Source organism: Mastomys coucha, unplaced genomic scaffold (assembly GCF_008632895.1).
Source record: "Mastomys coucha isolate ucsf_1 unplaced genomic scaffold, UCSF_Mcou_1 pScaffold23, whole genome shotgun sequence".
Classification (NCBI taxonomy): Eukaryota; Metazoa; Chordata; class Mammalia; order Rodentia; family Muridae; genus Mastomys; species Mastomys coucha.
Genome location: NW_022196906.1, coordinates 34,902,593 through 34,921,720, shown reverse-complemented (window position 1 = coordinate 34,921,720; position 19,128 = coordinate 34,902,593). Strand labels below are relative to the sequence as shown.

Here is a 19,128-nt window from a genome sequence, read left to right as displayed (position 1 = left end):
CTTAATTCTACTGTCACATTATGAAAATTAGGGAACGATACAGTGACCTTTTAAGCTTAGGTAAAATTATTCCTACACAAGTGTAGGAGAAGAGTGAAGGATCATTTCTTGGTGTCCCAAGTTTTTGATGGTCCTTGTGTCACACATATACGGAGGGACCACATACAGAGCCACTGCTCAGCTTCAAATGCTTGTTTGTTTCCAAATAGTGACTCTCCTACTCTATGTCAGGAAACACACCTGCCCCTCTCATTTGTGTTCATTTCAGAATGGCAACTAAGGGACGCTATTTGAGGTGGGGGAGCTGGCAAGATTTTTTATTTTACATAGTTTTTCAGTTCCCTGAGCTCTATATGTCAATTAGTGCCTTCCTTTCTGCTCCCTGTACCCTGAGGCACTTAACAAGGATTCCATTTTGGTAATGAGTGACATTAGTTTCTTCAGTAAGTAGCTTAAAGAGCAGCTAATACACTCTGAAAGAGTGCCTTTAGATGGCCAAAATTAATATGATTTCAGTTCCTCCAAGATTTAAAGCCTTCAACTGACCTTAATTTTTTTTATCCTTCAAACTTTTCCCATATTAAAAAAAAAAAGTCCCATGAGATTTTTAAATAAACAGCTAAAACAAAATAACCCTATCTTAAGATAAATCAAATCTGAGCAAACAACAGTGCACCTCTGGAACATCAGCATTTAGAACAGGGCGATCGCCATGAGTTCAAGACCAGTCTAGGCTACACAGTGGACTTAAGTAAACACAATGCAAGACCCTGCCTCAAAAAATAAGAAAACAAAAAGACAAGCTTAAGCAAGTCTACTAGAATATGCAACTTGCTTGTGATTATATGGAGAGAAAAAATATTTATCGTGTCATGCACAATGCTGGACAAATTGTTAAGTACACTTATTCCTAGAGAAAATGCCAAGGTAGATATTGATATCTTCAATCTGTGCAGGAGCAACACTGAGGTTAGAGGAAGTTAACTAACCTGACAGGTTTTCACATCCAGTAAAGAGAAAGTAAATATCAGCCTATGAGGAACCCAGTAAACATTAGCTCTCATGGAACCTTCAATTTGTGTGTGTGTGTGTGTGTGTGTGTGTGTGTTTGTGTGTGTCTATACACACACATGCAACATTGGGATATTATGGAAAGTACATTGTTTTTAAGTATTTCTTTTGTTCTTTTTAAGTACGTGTATATACACATACAGGTCTGTGTGGGAGTGTGTGAATGCGTGTGCTGGTGCCTGCTGAGGCCAGAGCCACCAGGTTCCCTTGGAGCTGGAGTCACAGGTGTTTACGAGCCACCTGCTGCTGTGCTGGCAATCAAGCTAAGGTCCTCTGCAAGAGCAGTGCTCTCTTAACTGCTGAGCTAACTCTCCAGCCGGGAAACTTAAGGTGGACAAAAACTCAGAGAGTTGTAATGACTTAGACGCTGAAAGATTCAACATTGAGAGATCCCAAACTGAAAATTCATGCATGCTGAGGAAGCAGGAGGTCAGTGGTGTTTGAAGAGCTGCTGCTCACATTGACCTACACCTGCACTGGGCCCCTCAGAGTCCCGTGTGGGCAGGAGCTGGGCGTGCTGCTTTCTTGCCAACATGAAGGCAACAAAATATCAACTTTGGCGCAGCTGTAAATTGTCAACTGCCTTTAGCAAATGAGGCAGTAGGAAAATAACTGTGGTGGTTTCTAAGGCTGCCAGAGATTTGCAGACAAAAGAATTTCACGATCTTGAACCACACCCATCTTTCAAGGCTCCTGGAATGAAAACTCTCTAGGATGGATACAATATAACACAAATGAGTCTGATTTTTTTTCTTTCCAAAAGTCATTCTCCTCTCACTTACACTATAGACAATGAAAAGGCTGACCCAGGCAGAATTCCGACCCTCTTCTGTAGCTGCCTGAAGATAGGGCCTCTGCAAACCAGAGAATGCCTTCGTTCTCTTGCATCAAGTCAGCCTCTTTGTGACAATCTGGAAAATGATTTGATTTTGACAAGTATAATTTATTTGCACATCTGTAGTTTTCTCTGCCTGTTCTAAAAATAACACAAAGTCTCTTTTTGTAATGATCTTCACTGAAGTGCATTTCTGCCTAAGTCTGCACAAGAGCCATGGAAACAGGGCTCCAGTCTGAGAATTCGCTATGTATTTAGCTTTACTTGAGTTCCAGTTCCAGACTCTATTGTTAGATGTCACAATCACAGAGGAAAATTAGAGTTCCATTAAAGTACTTACCTCTGAAGATTTACATTTGTCTCATTTGCCCACTAATTCAACTAATATCTTATAAACCTAACTTTGTTCTAGTCCCTGAGAATGTATAGTGAATGGATGCCATGGTCATTCCAGTCACCCCACTTCCAGCCATTTGTAACCAACCCACCAATGAGAAGCACCTGAAACCACACATGTGCAAAGGAACTTATTAAGTGCTGTCACCAAAACCATTCAAAGCCTTCGGGTCTCTAGAAAAGAGAGCAGGGCGGTTGGTAGGGAAGGAAGTGTAGGCCTATTTTCAAGTTTGTTTTTCTGTGTATGTGTGGTGTGCATGCCCATGTGTATTTGTATGTACATGTGTGTGCAGCAATGTCTGTGCATGTGTGTGGAAGCCCAAGTTTGATATTGAGAATCTTCCTTGATCACTCTCTAGGTATTCATTTTGAGGCAGGGCCTCTCCATCAAACCTAGAGCTTGCCAACTTGTTTAGCCTCACTAGCCAGCTTGCTCCAGGATCTGTCTCTTCCCCCTGAGTGTGGGAATTGCAAACGAGCTACCAAGTATTCCTGTGGGCTCTAAGAATCCAAACACCCATCCTTATGCTCAGCACACGCTTTTACCACCAAGCAGGGCTCGCAGCCTTCTACTTGGAAGTTTTGGCAAAAGTTGCAACCTATGGGGTTGAGTTTCCTGAAGGAGAGTCTTGGAGGAGACAAGAACAGTCGGGCAATGGTGGCTTTGCAGCCAGGATCCAGCAAGTATCCCTTCACATGGAATATTTGGGAGGAGCATCATCCAGTGAGATGTGAGAGAAAAATCATCAGAAATGTTAGCCGGATTCCTACATATAATAGGAGCCATAGGAAATACTTTTAATTATTACTTATTTTTCATTAAAATTCATATGAATGTAGGGTGTGGGCATTGGGTGCAGGTGCCAGTGAAGATCAGAAGTGTCAGGCCCACCTGGAGCTAGAGTTATCAACAGCTGTTAACTACTAGATATGGGTACTGGGAACTGAACTTGGGCTCTCTGAAAGAATAATAATGCTCTTCTTTAATTATTATTTTTATTTTATTTGAAGAGTGTGGGTATTTTGTCTGCATGTATGCCTGTATACCTGGATGCATTCCTGGTGTCCCCAGAAGCCAAAGGACATTGGCATCCTTGGAACTGGAGTTACAGACCGTCGTGAGCCACTTGTAGGTGATGTGAATGAGCCATCTCTCCAGCACTAGGAGATATTTTAAATGAAGGAAGAAGCATAATGTCTTTAAAATTTTGCCATTCCCAAAGATGGTTGCTGTAATGGTCCAGCAAGAAGCAGTGGAGCCTCAACCAAGGCCACCTCAGTGGTAGGAGAAGGAAGAGTGGGTTGACTAAATCAGTGCTTAGGAGAAAGGAAAGGCTGGTCAAATGTCTGGGATGTTGTAGCTAGTAACCACATTAGCTAATGTAATAAAACAGCGGAGTTGAGCCTGTGGCATATCTGTATTTGTTCTGAGAGCAGGAGAGACACAGGGGACAGTAGAGATCACAGATTCCAATAAGACATGGAGAGACACAGGGAACAGGGCAGATCCTGGTTCCAACTGGACATGGAAAGACAGGGAAGGTCCAGATTACTACCAGACATGGAGAGACATGGGCATGGGACATAACTGGACACAGAGAGACATGTTACAAACACACACAGACCACACAGAGACATGCCTGGCTTTTGTTTTTTATGTGTGTGCCAGGGATTTGAACTCAGGTCCTCATGCTTGCAGAGCATGTGCTCTTACCCACTGAGCCATCTTCCAAGTCCAGGACTATTAGATTAACTACATGAGGAAAGAGATGAAGAAGAGCCCAGGTTCCATTCTTATACAGCCATGCATGATACAGGGCTGGCTTGGTCTGCAGTATACATCACACACTATGGCCGGCCCCACAAGATTACCATACAGTCTGAGTATGTAGCAAGTCACACTCTCCAAGTTTGTGTAAATATAAAGTACAGTGGATAAAAGGGAAAGAAGGGGCCTGTGAGATGGCTCAGTAGGTTTAAGGCACTTGCTGCCAAGACTTCTGACATGATGTGGATCCCAACAATCCACACGGTGAAAGGAGAGAACCAACTCCCACAAGTTGTTCTCTGATCTCCACATGAACACTATGGTGTACTCACTGACATCCATACAGAAACACACAGGGATTGACAGATAGATAGATGGATAGATAGATAAATAGCTCTATAGATGATGGATAGACAGACAGGTGATGGATGGATGGTTAGATAGATAGATAGATAGATAGATAGATAGATAGATAGATGTATTTTTTTTAAAAGAAAGGACAAGAAACAAAGAAAAAAGTCAGCACCACAGGATGACCTTCAGCACTGTAAAAATAAGTGTACTTTGTGGCATTTGCACAGTGACGAAATCTAACACAGACCATAAGAAATGGGTTCAAATAAAGGCATCATAACACATGGCCATTGGTGGCTGCATGCACCCAGTTACTGAGATAACAAAGTGCAGAAGCCAGTAACCTACACATTCAACAGGACTTAAGTAGATGGTGAGACCTTACAGTCATTCAGTGCCGAACTCCGTGTAGGACTGAACTATCTGGACACCTGGACCCGACCGTCCCCCCTCCTCACCCCCCAAAAAAGAGCATAAACAGGGAGAAGTGGGAAGCTGGTGCGTGGATGTGGGGCTTGAGAAAAGTTAAGGGTGAGAGAGAATACTGTCAGTATAGCTTCGGCATCTATGGAGAGGAAGTGGTAAGAAAAAAAAAACCCAGCACCTCGTTGCTCTGACAACAGGTGAAAGTTTGACTCCAAAGTTAGGTGAAAGAAAAGTGAGAAGACAGATAAACTTCCCGGTGAGCTTCCCACAATGCTTAGAGGTCTGAGAATGTCTATTCCTTGGAGGGCTTCTCTCTCCAGACTCGGCACAGCGTCTTCCTCTTTCATCTTTCGGCAGACCTAGGCATCCTGAGTAAAGTTTTAAATGTGACAGTTAAGAGCAAAGCTGGGTGGGCCTGTGGCTTTACCATGGACTAGTCTTCCTTTCTACATCAGTTTCCTGTTGCAGGACCAAACATGGGGCCAGCATAAGATCGGTAAAGCCCAGAACAAGGAGTGGTGAGATAGTTCAACTTCCATCACCATGTGCATCTGTGGCACCAACAGATGTGGCCAGGCTGACCAGCAGCCACATACTAAATTCTCAGCAGCAAGAACAACTACTACCCATTTTAGGGTGAAGAATGCTTTCGCTGGTGCTAAAAAGCCACAATACCATTTGTTATGATCTAAAGACATTGTAAGAGTCTCCTGACTCTATTTAATTCATGAGCATGAAATTATTTCCCAGGAGGAAACCCAAGCAGAATTCTGGCAAGAGACATCATTCCCTGTTTTTCTGAAAACATAAATGTTTTTATTACTTAGTTATTTAGTTAGTTAGTAATTGAAGCCAAGACCTGTGGCATGCTAGGCACGTCTTAGGCCTCATCAGCTCCACAAATCAATCAATCAATCTCTCTCTGTCTCTGTCTCTGTCTCTGTCTATCTCTGTCTCCCTCTGTCTCTGTCTGTGTGTGTGTGCATGCACATAGTTAAGTATGTGTGTACACATATTTGTATGGGGATATGTACATGTGTGTGTAAGCCAGAGGTGAACACTGAGTGTATTCGACATTGGTCTACTTTTTTTTTTTTTTCTTCTTTGGAGACAGGATCTTTCATTGAACCTGGAGCTCATCTCTTCTGCTAGACTGGCTGGCCAGCGAGGCCCAGGGTCCTCCTGTCTCCACCTCCACAGCACTGAGATTGGAGAGGAGTACTCTACACTTGTACATTTTCCATGGGTGCTGGGGTCTGAGCTCAGATCTCCATGATGCCACGGCAAGCCATCTCTCCAGCCTCCCCAATGTCTCGTGGTCATTTGTCCACATTGGCGGATGGTACAGATGTTTGCCAATTAGAACTAAAACAAACTATTTTTTCCGTGAAAGTCAGTGTGAATGCAACATAAACATTTCTGAGTTATTATTGCTACAACCTACGTGGAGATTAAGCGCTAGGTCTGGGATGCACAAACATTGGCTCTACTAAGTGAACCCTCAGCATGTGGGAATCCTTCCATAGCATTTTTCCTGGTTCTTAAATGTTATCTCAAGGATGCTGGGTATGGTGGCTCATGTCTGTGACCCCAACACTTGGGCGGCTGAGGCAAGAGGATCAGAAGTTCAGTGCCAGCTTGGGCTGTCTAGTGAATTCAAGGCTAGCCTGAGCTACATGAGACATTGGGGGAAAAAAGATTCTTTTCACAGTGTATATATCAAAAATAAATAAACTTCCTTCCTTTTTTTCTTTTTTAGGTTGAAGATAGGGCTGTAAAACATTTGCTGTTCATAATTTATAAGTATAGTGTTCTTCTGGTTGATAGTTTTTATACCATCCTGGGTAAGAACTATATTATACCAAAGAAAAACAATTTCCTTTAAAATGTGAAGCAGTGCTGATAAATGTGCCAATTCAGTAAAAAACAAGTTTATTCTTCCTTTATTTTCTCTCTGGGACAATAAATTTGTCACTGCTCAGAGTCAGTTCATCATTCTCTGGAGGCAGGATGTGATTCAGAGAAATTGGACTCATATATTTGCTAGAGAAATCCCTATGTGGTAGAAGCTACCTGGGGCGGATTTATCTACTCCAGTGACCAACAGGCCCCCAAAGTCACCAAAGCACCATGGATGACTTGTGTGTGTGTGTGTGTCTGTGCATGTATATCTATTTGTTTGTCTGTCTGTGTGTGTATGTATTTGTATCTGTTTATGTGTCTGTGTGTATGCCTCTGTGTGTGTGTGTGTGTGTGTGTGAGAGAGAGAGAGAGAGAGAGAGAGAGGGAGGGAGAGGAAGAGGGAGAGGGAGAGGGAGAGGGAGAGGGAGAGGGAGAGAGCAGGGGTTCAACCTGGGGCTTCTCCATTGCTAAAGAGCACTTTACCACTCAATAATATCAGGAACTGCAATCCACCACCACCCCCAATACACACACACACACACACACACACACACACACACACAGGCTCATAGACAGGCCATATAATACTTGAACTTGCAAATCACCCATTTTATAAACTGAGCCCATGAATACTGTGTTCAGGGGGTGCATCACTATGATAGGTCTATGTAGCTACCGAGGTATGGACTGAAGTCTACACCCTGATTCCCGTCCCATGACCTCTGTGACCTTGAGCCAGATGGGGTCGCTCATCTGTAAACTGAGCAGCAGATCTCTTCTTTGGGGCTGGGTGATGGCCTTTGCTGCCAGGGCACTTGCTACCAGGTTTAACAAGCTGAATTCAATCACGGGGCTCGCTTGGCAGAAGGAGAGAACTGAGTGACTTTGCAGCTCATCTTCTTCCCTCCCCACCTCATTCACATATGCACACTGACTGACCTTCCCGGACCTCTCCCTCCACAGCAGCCTTTCTGAACATGGAGACCATCGTGGTAGAGGAAGGCCGGACCCTCACCCTAACGTGTGTGACTTCTCTGACAAAAAATGCCTCTCTCCAGTGGCTGGCCCCCTCAGGGTTCACCATTTTTTTAAATCAGCATCCTGGTAAGTGGAGTTGTGGGGAGAAAGAAAATGACAAACCTCAACCTAAGGGATTTCCAACAGGGGCAGGTTAGTGGGACAGAAGGTCCACATGAGTCACCGAAAGGGTGGGCTCAGGCCACCCACTGTTCCACGTGACTCACACCTCAGAAGCCTGTTATATGACACGGGGCTGCTTTAGGGGGAGACAGGAAGTCTGAAATGGAAACCCCATTAGAAAGGTTGTTTATGGGGGCTTGCATTACAAAGTGCTTTTCCACGCCAACATCCCACCCCCACATCACTTTTTGACTCTCAGTGACCAGGAAACACCCACAGCAAAGCCATAGGCAGGCAGCAGGCTGCCCTGGTGGACTTTCTTGGTGGCGCTGACATATCACCTCCTGTCTAGAGCCAACTGCAAAGTCACATTACCAAGCACCTCGTCTTCCCTTGTTGGACTGCAGACCAAGATTTCTAGTCAGTGGCCATTGACAGGATGTACAGTAGTCATGGGGACAGCCAGGTCTTTCTCCAGGTCACATATAAAGTGTTTGGTGCATGCTTGAGATAGAGAGAAAGGGACAAACTTCACCCATTGCTTAGACCATGGACAGGAATTTACCAAAGACTTTCATAATGAGGCCATTAGATATCTCTAATACCCTTAGATGTCAAGTACTTGAGAAAACCAGAACCATCAAAGTCCGTTTATGTTCACACAGCCCCTCCCCTATAGATATGCTTTGTCAATACTGTTTAATGGATACAGTAAATATAAAATAGTCAAATAGATAGTCACAAGCTTTACCAGCTGTTAATAGTACAGTCCAACAGACTAGAAACAAGCTGAGAAAAGTTGTAGAGAAGTGAACTTTGAGTAGGTATAGTTCTTTCAAAAACTCTTGTTCTGTTGTTTCTCTTCGGGAGAATGAGAAGTTAGACATCATGAGGTTTCATCAGCAAAACCCCTTCCTTCCTTAAAGCCCATGGGAGACTCACCAGCTGGAGTCACACCCTCTGGCTGGCATTTGGTAGTGTCTGAGAATTGTTGGGATCTACCACATAGGGATTTCTATTCTGGGATCTGGAAGATAGCGACCAGGCATATACTAAACATCCTGCCTCTCACTGCAGCACCACAACCAAGAGCTCTTGGTCGCATTGCCAGTAAAGATGAGGCTGAAAACCCAGAGGGCTAGCTCAAGAGACATCAGGTCTCAAGAGGTGCAGGCATCCTCGGGCCTTAACCCATCCGAGTTTTAACTCTGTTTACGTTGTGCAAATTATGCACCTTTAACAGATGAAAAAGTAAATCAACAAACTCATTCTTTCCGGAGCCTCTGCGTTGCCCAGGAATCTTTTCCCTTATGTGAAATTCCCAGGTCAGTAGGTAAAATAAAATGAAGAGGAACCCTCCATGTTGGGTTAGCGCTATCTGAACTTGCTTTTTTTGGACTAGTGGCCAAAATCCCTGGAAGGACTCTGTCACAATCCACAGGAATCCTCAAATAGTAATAAACATTTTTTAAAATTAAAAATTGAAGGCACTCAGCTGGCACACTTCTCTTCTACTCCTGACATGTGTTGTGACAAGACAAACCTCGGCACATCAGGCTTCAAAGAAGCAAATCACAGCAGGGCATTCATTAAAGCAATGGAACCCAGGTGTTGGGGCACATCCTTTTAATCTGGGCACTGGGAGGCAGAGGCAGGTTCTCCTGTGAGCCAGTTTTCCTCGTAACAGCTTCTTTTTGCCTCTTGTACAGCTTTAAAAAGTTCCAAATACCAGCTTCTTCACCATTCAGCTACACAGCTCTCCATTAGTGTGTCCAATGTAACTCTACGAGAGGAAGGTGTGTATACGTGCTTACATTACGGGAGTTCCGTGAAGACGAAACAAGTGAGAGTGACCGTGTTAGGTATGTTCCCAGCAGGGTAACTCCCCATGGACGTGATACACTGATGGACAAAACGCGCCATTTATTTATTTGTTTGTTTGTTTGTTTGTTTATATTTTAAAAAACGTATTCGAGGATTAGCATTGCCACGGGGCTGCCACGCAAGTCAGAGGATAACTCACAGGAGCCCATTCCTTCCTCCCACCCTATAGATCTTGGGGATTGAACTCAGACTTGGTATCATGAACTTTGGTCTGTTGGGCCACCTCCCCTAGCCCACTTAAAGTTACAACGAATCACTTATAAGATTTATTTTAATTTTTAATTACGTGTCTGTGTCTGTGTGAGGATAAAGTCCGGGTGCCCAGACAAGCCAGAAGAAGCCCAAACAACCAAACAGTTCCAGGGGAGCTGATGGGTGACTGTGAGCTACCCAACATGGATGGTACAAACCAAACACAGGTCCCAAAGTCTCTCTTATCCACTGAGCCATCCCTCTAGTTCCACAATGTCCCATTCTTAAACTTAGCATTTTAATTTAAAAAGTTTTACCTGTAACAGGAGCTTCTGAGGGCATGTCTGCCATCTTTTATTGAAAGAAAACTAAAGAGACCATTGTGTGTGTGTGTGTGTGTGTGTGTGTGTGTGTGTGTGGCAAGCTCTAGATTCAAAAGTAAATCAATACATTTGCTTGGGCATCCACTAGGTTCCGTTTTCAGGAAACTACACAGAAGTAATATTTGTATTTTATTGGCTGCGAGACTCTAGAGAATCAATGACACAGGCATGATCTCTGCCCTCAAGGAGTTTGCCAACTGTTTATTTCTACCACTGGGCAACATCCGCAGCCATCCTGGCTAGTTAAGACAGCTTCTGGGCTGCTATAACACCGTACACACTGCCTATCCTAACGCTCAGTACGGGGTCATTTCTGCTTTTCTTGTGATGTTACTAAGGCTTGAACTCAGAGCTTTGAGCATGGTGAGCACATGCTCTACCCTGAGCCATCATTCTGAGTCCCACTGCAGGCTCTTCTAACTCAGCAGCGCTCAACAGCCCTAATGCTGCAACCATTTAATACGTCCTAGTGACCCCCCCCAACCACTAAATTACTTTCATTGCTACTTCATAACTGTAACTTTGCTACTGTTACAAAATGTAGCATGTATATCTGTGTTTTCTGATGGTCTTAGGCAACTGAGCCCTGTGAAAGGGTTCAACCCCTAAAGGGGTCGTGACCCCCGGGTTGAGAAGGGATGTTCTAACTAAAAGCATAGCATCTAAGTCCACAGACAGACTATCAGAGCCTTGAAGGGTCTCTCTTTCCCATCTCTGTGGTGTCAACAAATAATACTGAGCCTGCCCAGACTCAATCAATGCTTCCCCCGTGTCTGCATGGATTCAGTAGATGCACACAAGTGCAGTCCTCCATGAAAACAAAAGTAGAATTGGAAAAAGGAAGTGTGCCCAGCTGAAAATGATTTCTGGGGCAGGCAGAAGTATGAAAAGACCAGAGGGTCCTTGAGAACAAAAATGTTCTTTAGGTGTGAGGAAGAGCCTAAGAAATGCACTTTGACCTTATTTGCATAAACTTACACAAGTTTAGGGCTAAAAAGCCAACTCCTTTGTGTTAAGGCCGATACACCAAGAAGTTGGAGGATTTGTCTGTTTCTTCAGCTAGCTGGTGACAGAGACGAGACTGAAAGTCACAGTGTCTCCCTAATGTGCTGGCAACCAAACATGAGCTCCTGTTACATCACATCCAGACTGCTGCTCTAACCAAATGGGAATGCTAAGTAACTAGTCACATACTCCATTAATGAACAGCCTGTCTTCAGCCAACTTGGTTCTTTGAAAGCATAACACAAATGGAATCTGGGAAAAGTCAAGCAAGAAGTATGACCTGTAATTAGATAATTACCCTATAGCAATCCCTAAGATATATAGGTGATGTTCTTTGTCAACATGAGCAGACCAGGTGGACAGAGGTGCCTCATTAAGAAAAGTGATTGTCATACAAGCCTGACAAACTGAGTTAGGATGCCCACTACCTACATTAAAGCCGGGCACAGGCATCCTTAACTCCTAGAGCTGCATCCATGAGCTCCAGAGCCAGTAATAGATAGTGATCAAAAAGTATGCCTGAAATCTATCTCTGGCCTCGACATTCTCTGGACACATGCATACCTACAACTAGTTCAGCACAGAAAAATTAATTTTCTTCTAGTGACTCCCTTCCAGCCAACTGTGGAAGCTTTGGTCCTCAGAAAGCAGAATGGAGAAAAATTTGTTGTGCTGAAATGTTCCACGGAGAGAAGCAAGCCCCCTCCGCAAATCACCTGGCTCCTGCCAGGAGGTCTGGAGATCAATGGTAAGTGCTGAGGAGCCTTTGTTTCCTTTCTTTCTTAAATCTCCAAGAGCTTTTTGTAGTATTCTGGCACCCTCTGGTGGTACAAGGTGTCCAAGGCCACCATTCTGTACATCAGTTCTGCTCCAGAGAAATTAGCATTATAATAATCAATATTTTGTCTAATGGTAAAAGGCTATCTCAAATCATATTTTTAAAAATTAAGGGAGAAGTATAAAATGGGTTATTTATAATACATTTAAAAAACTGACAAAAATTCCCTGAAGTAAGTGTAACACTGAGCATAAGCTTGGAAACAAAGTTACAGAATTGGAAACATGTTTAACATTAAATGTACACAAGGAGCTTACCAAGTGGCTGTATCCCAAGAAACCCCACAATAAACTGAAATATTTTTCACAAAAATTTTCTTTTTTTGTTGTTTTTTGTTTGTTTGTTTGTTTGTTTTGTTTTGTTTTGTTTTGTTTCAAGACAGGGTTTCTCTGTGTAGCCCTGGCTGTCCTGGAACTCACTCTGTAGACCAGGCTGGCCTCGAATTCAGAAATCCACCTGCCTCTGCCTCCCAAGTGCTGGTAGTGGCTGGCCACCAACGCCCGGCACGAAAAATTTCTTAATGCTCCAATTCACCTAACAACTTAATCAACCCCAGACACACTTTGAACCCTTACATTATCCTTCTGTGCAGCAACATCTATCACAAAGGATATTTCATGACAAAATTTTCGAGCAATGCATGTATTGTATCCAATTCTGTGCTGAAGGCAGTTAAAACGAAGAAGCCTTGCCTGTACCCTATGAGCGGGCACGTGAGTGCTCTTTTCCATTTTAAGGGGAAGAAGTCCTAGTTGAGATATAAGTCAGGAAGTGTCCATGATTCAACACACAAAGCCTCGCTTATATACATGACACTGTATATACAAAGTCACGTATATACAGTGACACACACAAAGACAGATGAAGACATTTTGAGATGCATGAGTGGTGGGTCAGTCATGCAATCGCAGTGTCTGGAAGGTTGAGGCAAGAAGGTCATGTGTTTGAGGCCAGGCTGAGCTACATGATGAGTCCTAGGCTAGTTTGAACTACTTCCTGAACACCACATTAAAAATGTTTTTCATGCTATAAAAATAAGGGACCTATCTTTGCTGGAAACAGAAAATTAATTGTGATGGGGGGGGACATCTCCATACTGTTTGTTGACATTTCAGTACATGCTGCCTTTGCTAGCTGTACAAATTATCTCTGCCCTTTAATGCTGTGAGGCACTGTGAACTGTCAAGAAGACTGAGCATTAAATAGAGTTCTAGATAGAAAAGCCTTAAGACTCAGAGCTGTCTTCCAGGTTAGCAGAAATCTACTTTGTTATGAAACTCCTTCATTAATGTAACCTTCATACACTTTTGGGACTTTGTATTTTGTGACATGAAGTTACCCTTCTTGTGCAACCACTGTAAGCTTAGATCATTCCCCATGGTAGCAAAGCGCTTGTAGAAATTTGCCCATGCTCTTTGATCCACTGCATGCTGCAGTGTCCTTGTGGCCACGCCCAACCCACACAAGGCAGCTGACTTAGTGTTAGACTGCAGTTCTACTTGCGGTGTGGACCATCCAATGGAGTTCCATAGCCATAACCTTTCCTGTCTCTTTAAATTGCTGTGTAGGTGAACTTCACCATGAATTTGAAGCTGATGGGAAAATATGTAACACCACCAGCACGCTCATAGTCCGCACATACAGCAAAAACTCAACTGTGCATTGCATTATCCAGCACAAAGGCTTGCAAGGAAGGAAGCTGGATGCCCCCTTCCAGTTTGAAGACTTGGGTAAGAATAGTTATGCTTAGCTGTCTTTAGTTTAGCTTAACACTGCAATATTGTCCTAGTTTGCTTCCATGTTGCTATAATAAAACACTGACTGAAAGCAACTTAGAGGAGGAAAGGGTTAATTTACTCATATGGCTCTTAGGTCACAGTCCATCACTGAGGGAAACTCATGGCAGGAACACGAAGGCAGGAACTGACGCGGAGGCTTCGGAGGAGTGCTGCTTACTGGCATGCTCCTCATGGCTTGTACAGCCTGCTTTCTTATAGAACCCAGAGACGCCTACCAAAAAGGGCACAGCTCAACCCTTAGTTAAGGCTTCCCATGTCCATCATCAATCAAGACATAGACTCTTGGGAAGGCCAATCCAAAGGGAGGGATTCTCCACTTGACATTCTGATTCCCAAGTATGTCTGACGACATATATTAGCTGTCACAGCTATCTAGTGACTCTCCAGGAATTATTTAAAGTGCCCATTAGCATCAGTCATTGGTGGCTCCCATTTGTCTATTGTCTTTTTCTTTTGATGAGCCACACAGATAGTATTGTGTGTACCTTTTGCTACTGCACTTTAATTCCAGGAATGGGCAGCACTGCCAGCTCCTGCCCAGAGAATATTAGAACCTCAGATGAAAAATAGACACACACAGTCGATCAATTTCAACTTGTCTTATTGGCTCAACTGCTGGGGGTCTCCAATCTACCTCGGCCAGCAGGCCTTCCCAGTACTCCCACCTCAGCACCCTAAATCTGTACTTGATTTCAGTTGCTCTGCCACCTTCAGTCACAGCTCAACATCTCCAACCTCCAACCTGTAGAATTGGCCTATGCCCACTCTGCCCAAGATCTCACATGGCTGGTTGGGTTTTTTCCACTCTTAAGCATGGCCAACTCAACCTCTTCTCTCTCTTGTATCTGCCCCTTGCCTTTGGAGACGCAGAAGTTCCTGCCTTTTTCCTTCCACTGGGCAATGGGCCCATGGCATCTTTACTGATAGTTCAAGAACCAATTGGGGAACAGGACCTTGGCATCACCCCTACAAGATAGCACAAATATCTTGTCCATCCAATCATTTTAAAACATGCTTACTAGCTGAGAATGCTTTAAAACACATTTGCAGGTAAGCATTCTGATCCCTTTCACCTGTACCATCCTCTGGGTGGGATGCAGGGAACATAGGTTGGTCATAAGATGCATCACATCTAAGAATATGCAATGTTTCTAGAGACCAGAGCAAGGATTAAGTTGTCTGGGGACTAATTTGTTTCATCTGTTCAGGATTCCAAGTGAGGAACATTTAGTCCTATTTGAATTCTCTCTGCTAATTTTTACCTGTTCACAATTAAAACTGAGAAATTTAAAATACACGGGCAGGCTATTTTAAAATAGTTAGTCTACTAGATGTAAACAAACATTGCATGGTTTTGTGAAAAATAACCATGTTACAAACATTAGTGGGGAAAATTCATTTTGTATTTTGTTTTGAAATATTAAATCACCAATGTGGGAGTGGGGTTTTACAGCATTGAGTCACAGTTCTCAAATGTTTTCAGTGTGTGTGTGTGTTCATGTGGGTGTATGCATGGTGAATGTGTGTGTGACCAGAGGCTGACAGTCTTCCTCAGTCACTGTCTAATCTTACTTTTTGAGACAGTCTCTCACTGAACCTGGAGATCAGTGGTTTGTGAGACTGGCTGGCCAGTGAGCTCCATGGATCTGCCTGTCTTTTGCCTCTGAGTCCTGGGAGTCCAGGCTTGTGCTGCTCTGGTTTTCATGTGGGTGCTGGGGTGCTAACTCAGTCACCACACTTATGCAGCAGGCATTGCCTGCCGACTGGGCCATCTCCCCAGCCCACCTCTCATATTCTTAAGCATAACTGAGGACCAGGACCACAAAGAACTTTTACCTATTTGAATTGTCTCTGATAATATACACGATTAAACTATCTTAAAATAGTAAGTCTACTATATGTAAACAAATGTTGCATGGTTTTATAAAAAATAACTATGTTACAAACATCACTGAGACAGCAAGACTGTCTCAGAAAGCAAACAAAACTATATCACCATGGGTAAGAAGGACTTCTGAAATATTTAATGGGTTTTCTGTAATTCTCCTTGTTTTCCTCAAAGTTTTTACCAACAGTTACTTATTAAATTACTTAAATGCTTAAGTGTTTAGGTTTTTAAAAAAGACCTTAAAAAAGACGTGTGTGTGTGTGCTATGTTGCTGTCTTCAGACACACCAGAAGAGGGCATTGGATCCCATTACAGATGGTTGTGAGCCACCATGTGGTTGCTGGGAATTGAACTTAGGACCTCTGGTAGAGCAATCAGTGTTCTATTTTTTTTTTTTTTTTTTTTTTTTTTTTTTTTAGATATTTTCTTTATTTACATTTCAAATGTTATCCCCTTTCCTGGTTTCCCCTCCAAAACCAAACAAAACAAAAAACCCTATTCCTTCTCCTTTCCCCCTGCTCACCAACCTACCCTCTCCCCATTCCTTGCCCTGGCATTCACCTACACTGGGGCATAGAGCCTCCACAGGACCAAGGGCCTCTCCTCCCCTTGATGACCAACTAGGCCATCCTCTGCTACATAGGCAACTGGAGCCATGAGTCCTACCATGTGTACTCTTTGGTTGGTGGTTTAGTCCCTGGGAGCTCTGGGGGTTACTGGTTAGTCAGTGTTCTTAACCTCTGAGTCATCTATCTCTCCAGCCCCATACTTAAATATTTTAATAATTACTAAACCATTTTAAACCACAGAAATTCTTTGATTAAATGAACAGTGAGAAGTATTCATAAATTTTAGGAAATGATACCCACCTGTCACATATTGTATGTTGACAGGCACAGTTAGATGCTTAGGCGCTTACATGCTTCCTGGATGCCAGCCTTTTCATTGACTTCTGAATACGATCTAAGCTGATCCTCTGGAAGCATCCACTAACATTTCTTTGTTACAGACTAATATTTAGTGAGCATCTCACTTGGTAAACAGGCATTGTACTAAACACCTTATATTAATGGAGTTATTACTGCACACATATACGCGAGTGCACACACACACACACAGAGAAAGACACACACAAAGTAAAAGCTAGCAACTGTGTTTCACAATAAGAGAATTTAAGTATTTGGATAAATTAAGCATTTTGCTCAAAGCACTAAGGATCATGCAGGTAGTAGCACTGAGATTCAGTTCAATCTGTGACTGGAGAAATGGGTCAATGATATGGAAGTGCATTTCCTATGGAAATAGTAAAATATCCGTATGCAGATGGACATACAGAAACCGGTAGGTCTGTGCAGAAGAAATGCCCTTTGCCTGGTACTGCCAAGTGTCCTTGCACACAGGGGCCCCAGCATGCTGTGCTCCAGCCAGGTCACCCGGCAGATGGGCAAGCAGCAGGGGAAGGATTCAAAACACAAAGTGCTGGACTCCAGGTTTTAGCACAATCCTCAGAAGTGGGTAGCAGGCAGGCTCTGTGCGTTGTGACACTGAGCACAATGTGGCTAAAGCTGATCTCCGTGGTAGCAGAATTTTGTTTTTCCCCCTTTTTAGTTGCAGATCAAGAAACAACTTCAGATGCCCCTGAGCAGAGCTCTCTCTCCTCCCAAGCCCTCCAGCAGCCCATGAGTACAGGTAAGTCTCAAAATCACTGAAGCCTCAAAATCTGGTTGGGAATGCACATCTTTAAGCCTACATTTAAAGAATTTTTTAGAAACTAGTGTATGTATATATGTGTATACATATGAGTATACATGTGTATACATGTGTAGAAACCAGAGGTTGACACAAAAATTTCTTTCCTCAATCACTCCTTCTGCCTGTTTCTGATTGGTCAGCTGGTTGGTTGGTTGGTTAGATGGTTGACTAGTTGGTTGATTAGTTAGTTGATTAGTTGGCTGATTGATTTTTGAGACAAGGTCTTTTGTTGAACTCGCTCACTATTTCAGTTGGACTGGCTGGCCAATCAGCCTGTCAGAATCCTTTTGTCTCTGTGTCCTGGTGCAGGGGTTACAGGCATGTGTTGCTGATTCTGATTTTCATGTGAGTTACCAGTAACAAAATTCAAGCCCTCACACTTGCACACTGAATACTTTACCCACTAACCCATGTCCCCAGCCTTTAGATTTATTTTTCTGAAGACTATATAGATCTCTGTTTACTGGCTCCAGTTTTGTGGTGTCCTGGGATAGTCAGGTCAGGAACTCTTATTTCCTGAGCTTGGTGTCATGGAGCTTTATTATCTCAGAACTTTTTTGCTTGAGGTGTCTAAGTACACACACACACACACACACAGAGAGAGACATGCACACACCTGTGCGTGTGACCATGGTGTGTGAATTCTCTCTGAGATAAACTCAGGGCTTCGGTCATTTAGGAGGATATCTGCTCTTCGTTTTCTATGGGCATCATCCTAACATAAAGATTTCCTCCCAACAGAGAGTAGGAGCTGGAGACAGGAGTACTGTCAATGATAATGAACTCACTCACCTTTGAAGGCACATTTGAAGGCACTTGGTTGTTTAGAACATGGGGTCACTTTTGACACGGTTGAGCTATAAGAAGATTTAGAAAGTCTTGTATTTTAGATAAAGAATGAACTAATTAACTTTGGTGAAATTATCATGTAGTTCATTTAACTCTATGCAACACTGTATGTGGCAATAGTGGGTACTCAGGAAATGCTGAACAAGTAGGCATGTGAATGAATGAATGAATGAATGAATGAATGAATGAATGAATTAGTGAGTGAGTTTATTGAGCACAATGATTAGCCTCCCTCAGGAAGGTATGCATTCCTGCATATTCTCTATCTATAATAACCCTATCTGGTTGGGTAAATGTTTTGGGGTCATTATCATGTTTATAGTTTTGAGCGTCAGACCACATTTAAAAAAAAAAAAAAACTGTGTCCTGAATAATATTGAAAAGTAAATGTTTGGGGTTTGTTTAATACTGAAAAATACAATATGTACCATGCATTTTTTTTTTGAAGAGTGGTGGAAATTGAAAACATTATGAAGTGGGGCAGCCACATCCTTGCTTTAATAATCCAATATTTTTAAACGTGTTTAGAATCCAGTTGTTTTTAAATTGCCTGGCACCACAACTGAACAACTCAATTTTCTGCTCCGCATTTTCATATCCAGTGTAGGATTTAAGAGACATGGTCTGTAAAATTCTTTCCAGCTTT

The 19,128-nt window shown here is 43.0% G+C and overlaps 1 protein-coding gene across 1 annotated transcript in view; it reads left to right on the top strand.

Annotated features, from left to right (window-relative positions):
• Window positions 1-19,128, top strand: part of Crtam (cytotoxic and regulatory T cell molecule) — a 29,801-nt gene that overhangs the window by 1,234 nt on the left and 9,439 nt on the right. Inside the window, exons 2-6 of the mRNA XM_031343721.1 lie at window positions 7,716-7,856; window positions 9,602-9,754; window positions 11,961-12,104; window positions 13,763-13,924; window positions 17,490-17,570. Coding sequence (XP_031199581.1) covers window positions 7,716-7,856; window positions 9,602-9,754; window positions 11,961-12,104; window positions 13,763-13,924; window positions 17,490-17,570 — 681 coding nt within the window. The remainder of the gene's footprint in view (window positions 1-7,715; window positions 7,857-9,601; window positions 9,755-11,960; window positions 12,105-13,762; window positions 13,925-17,489; window positions 17,571-19,128) is intronic.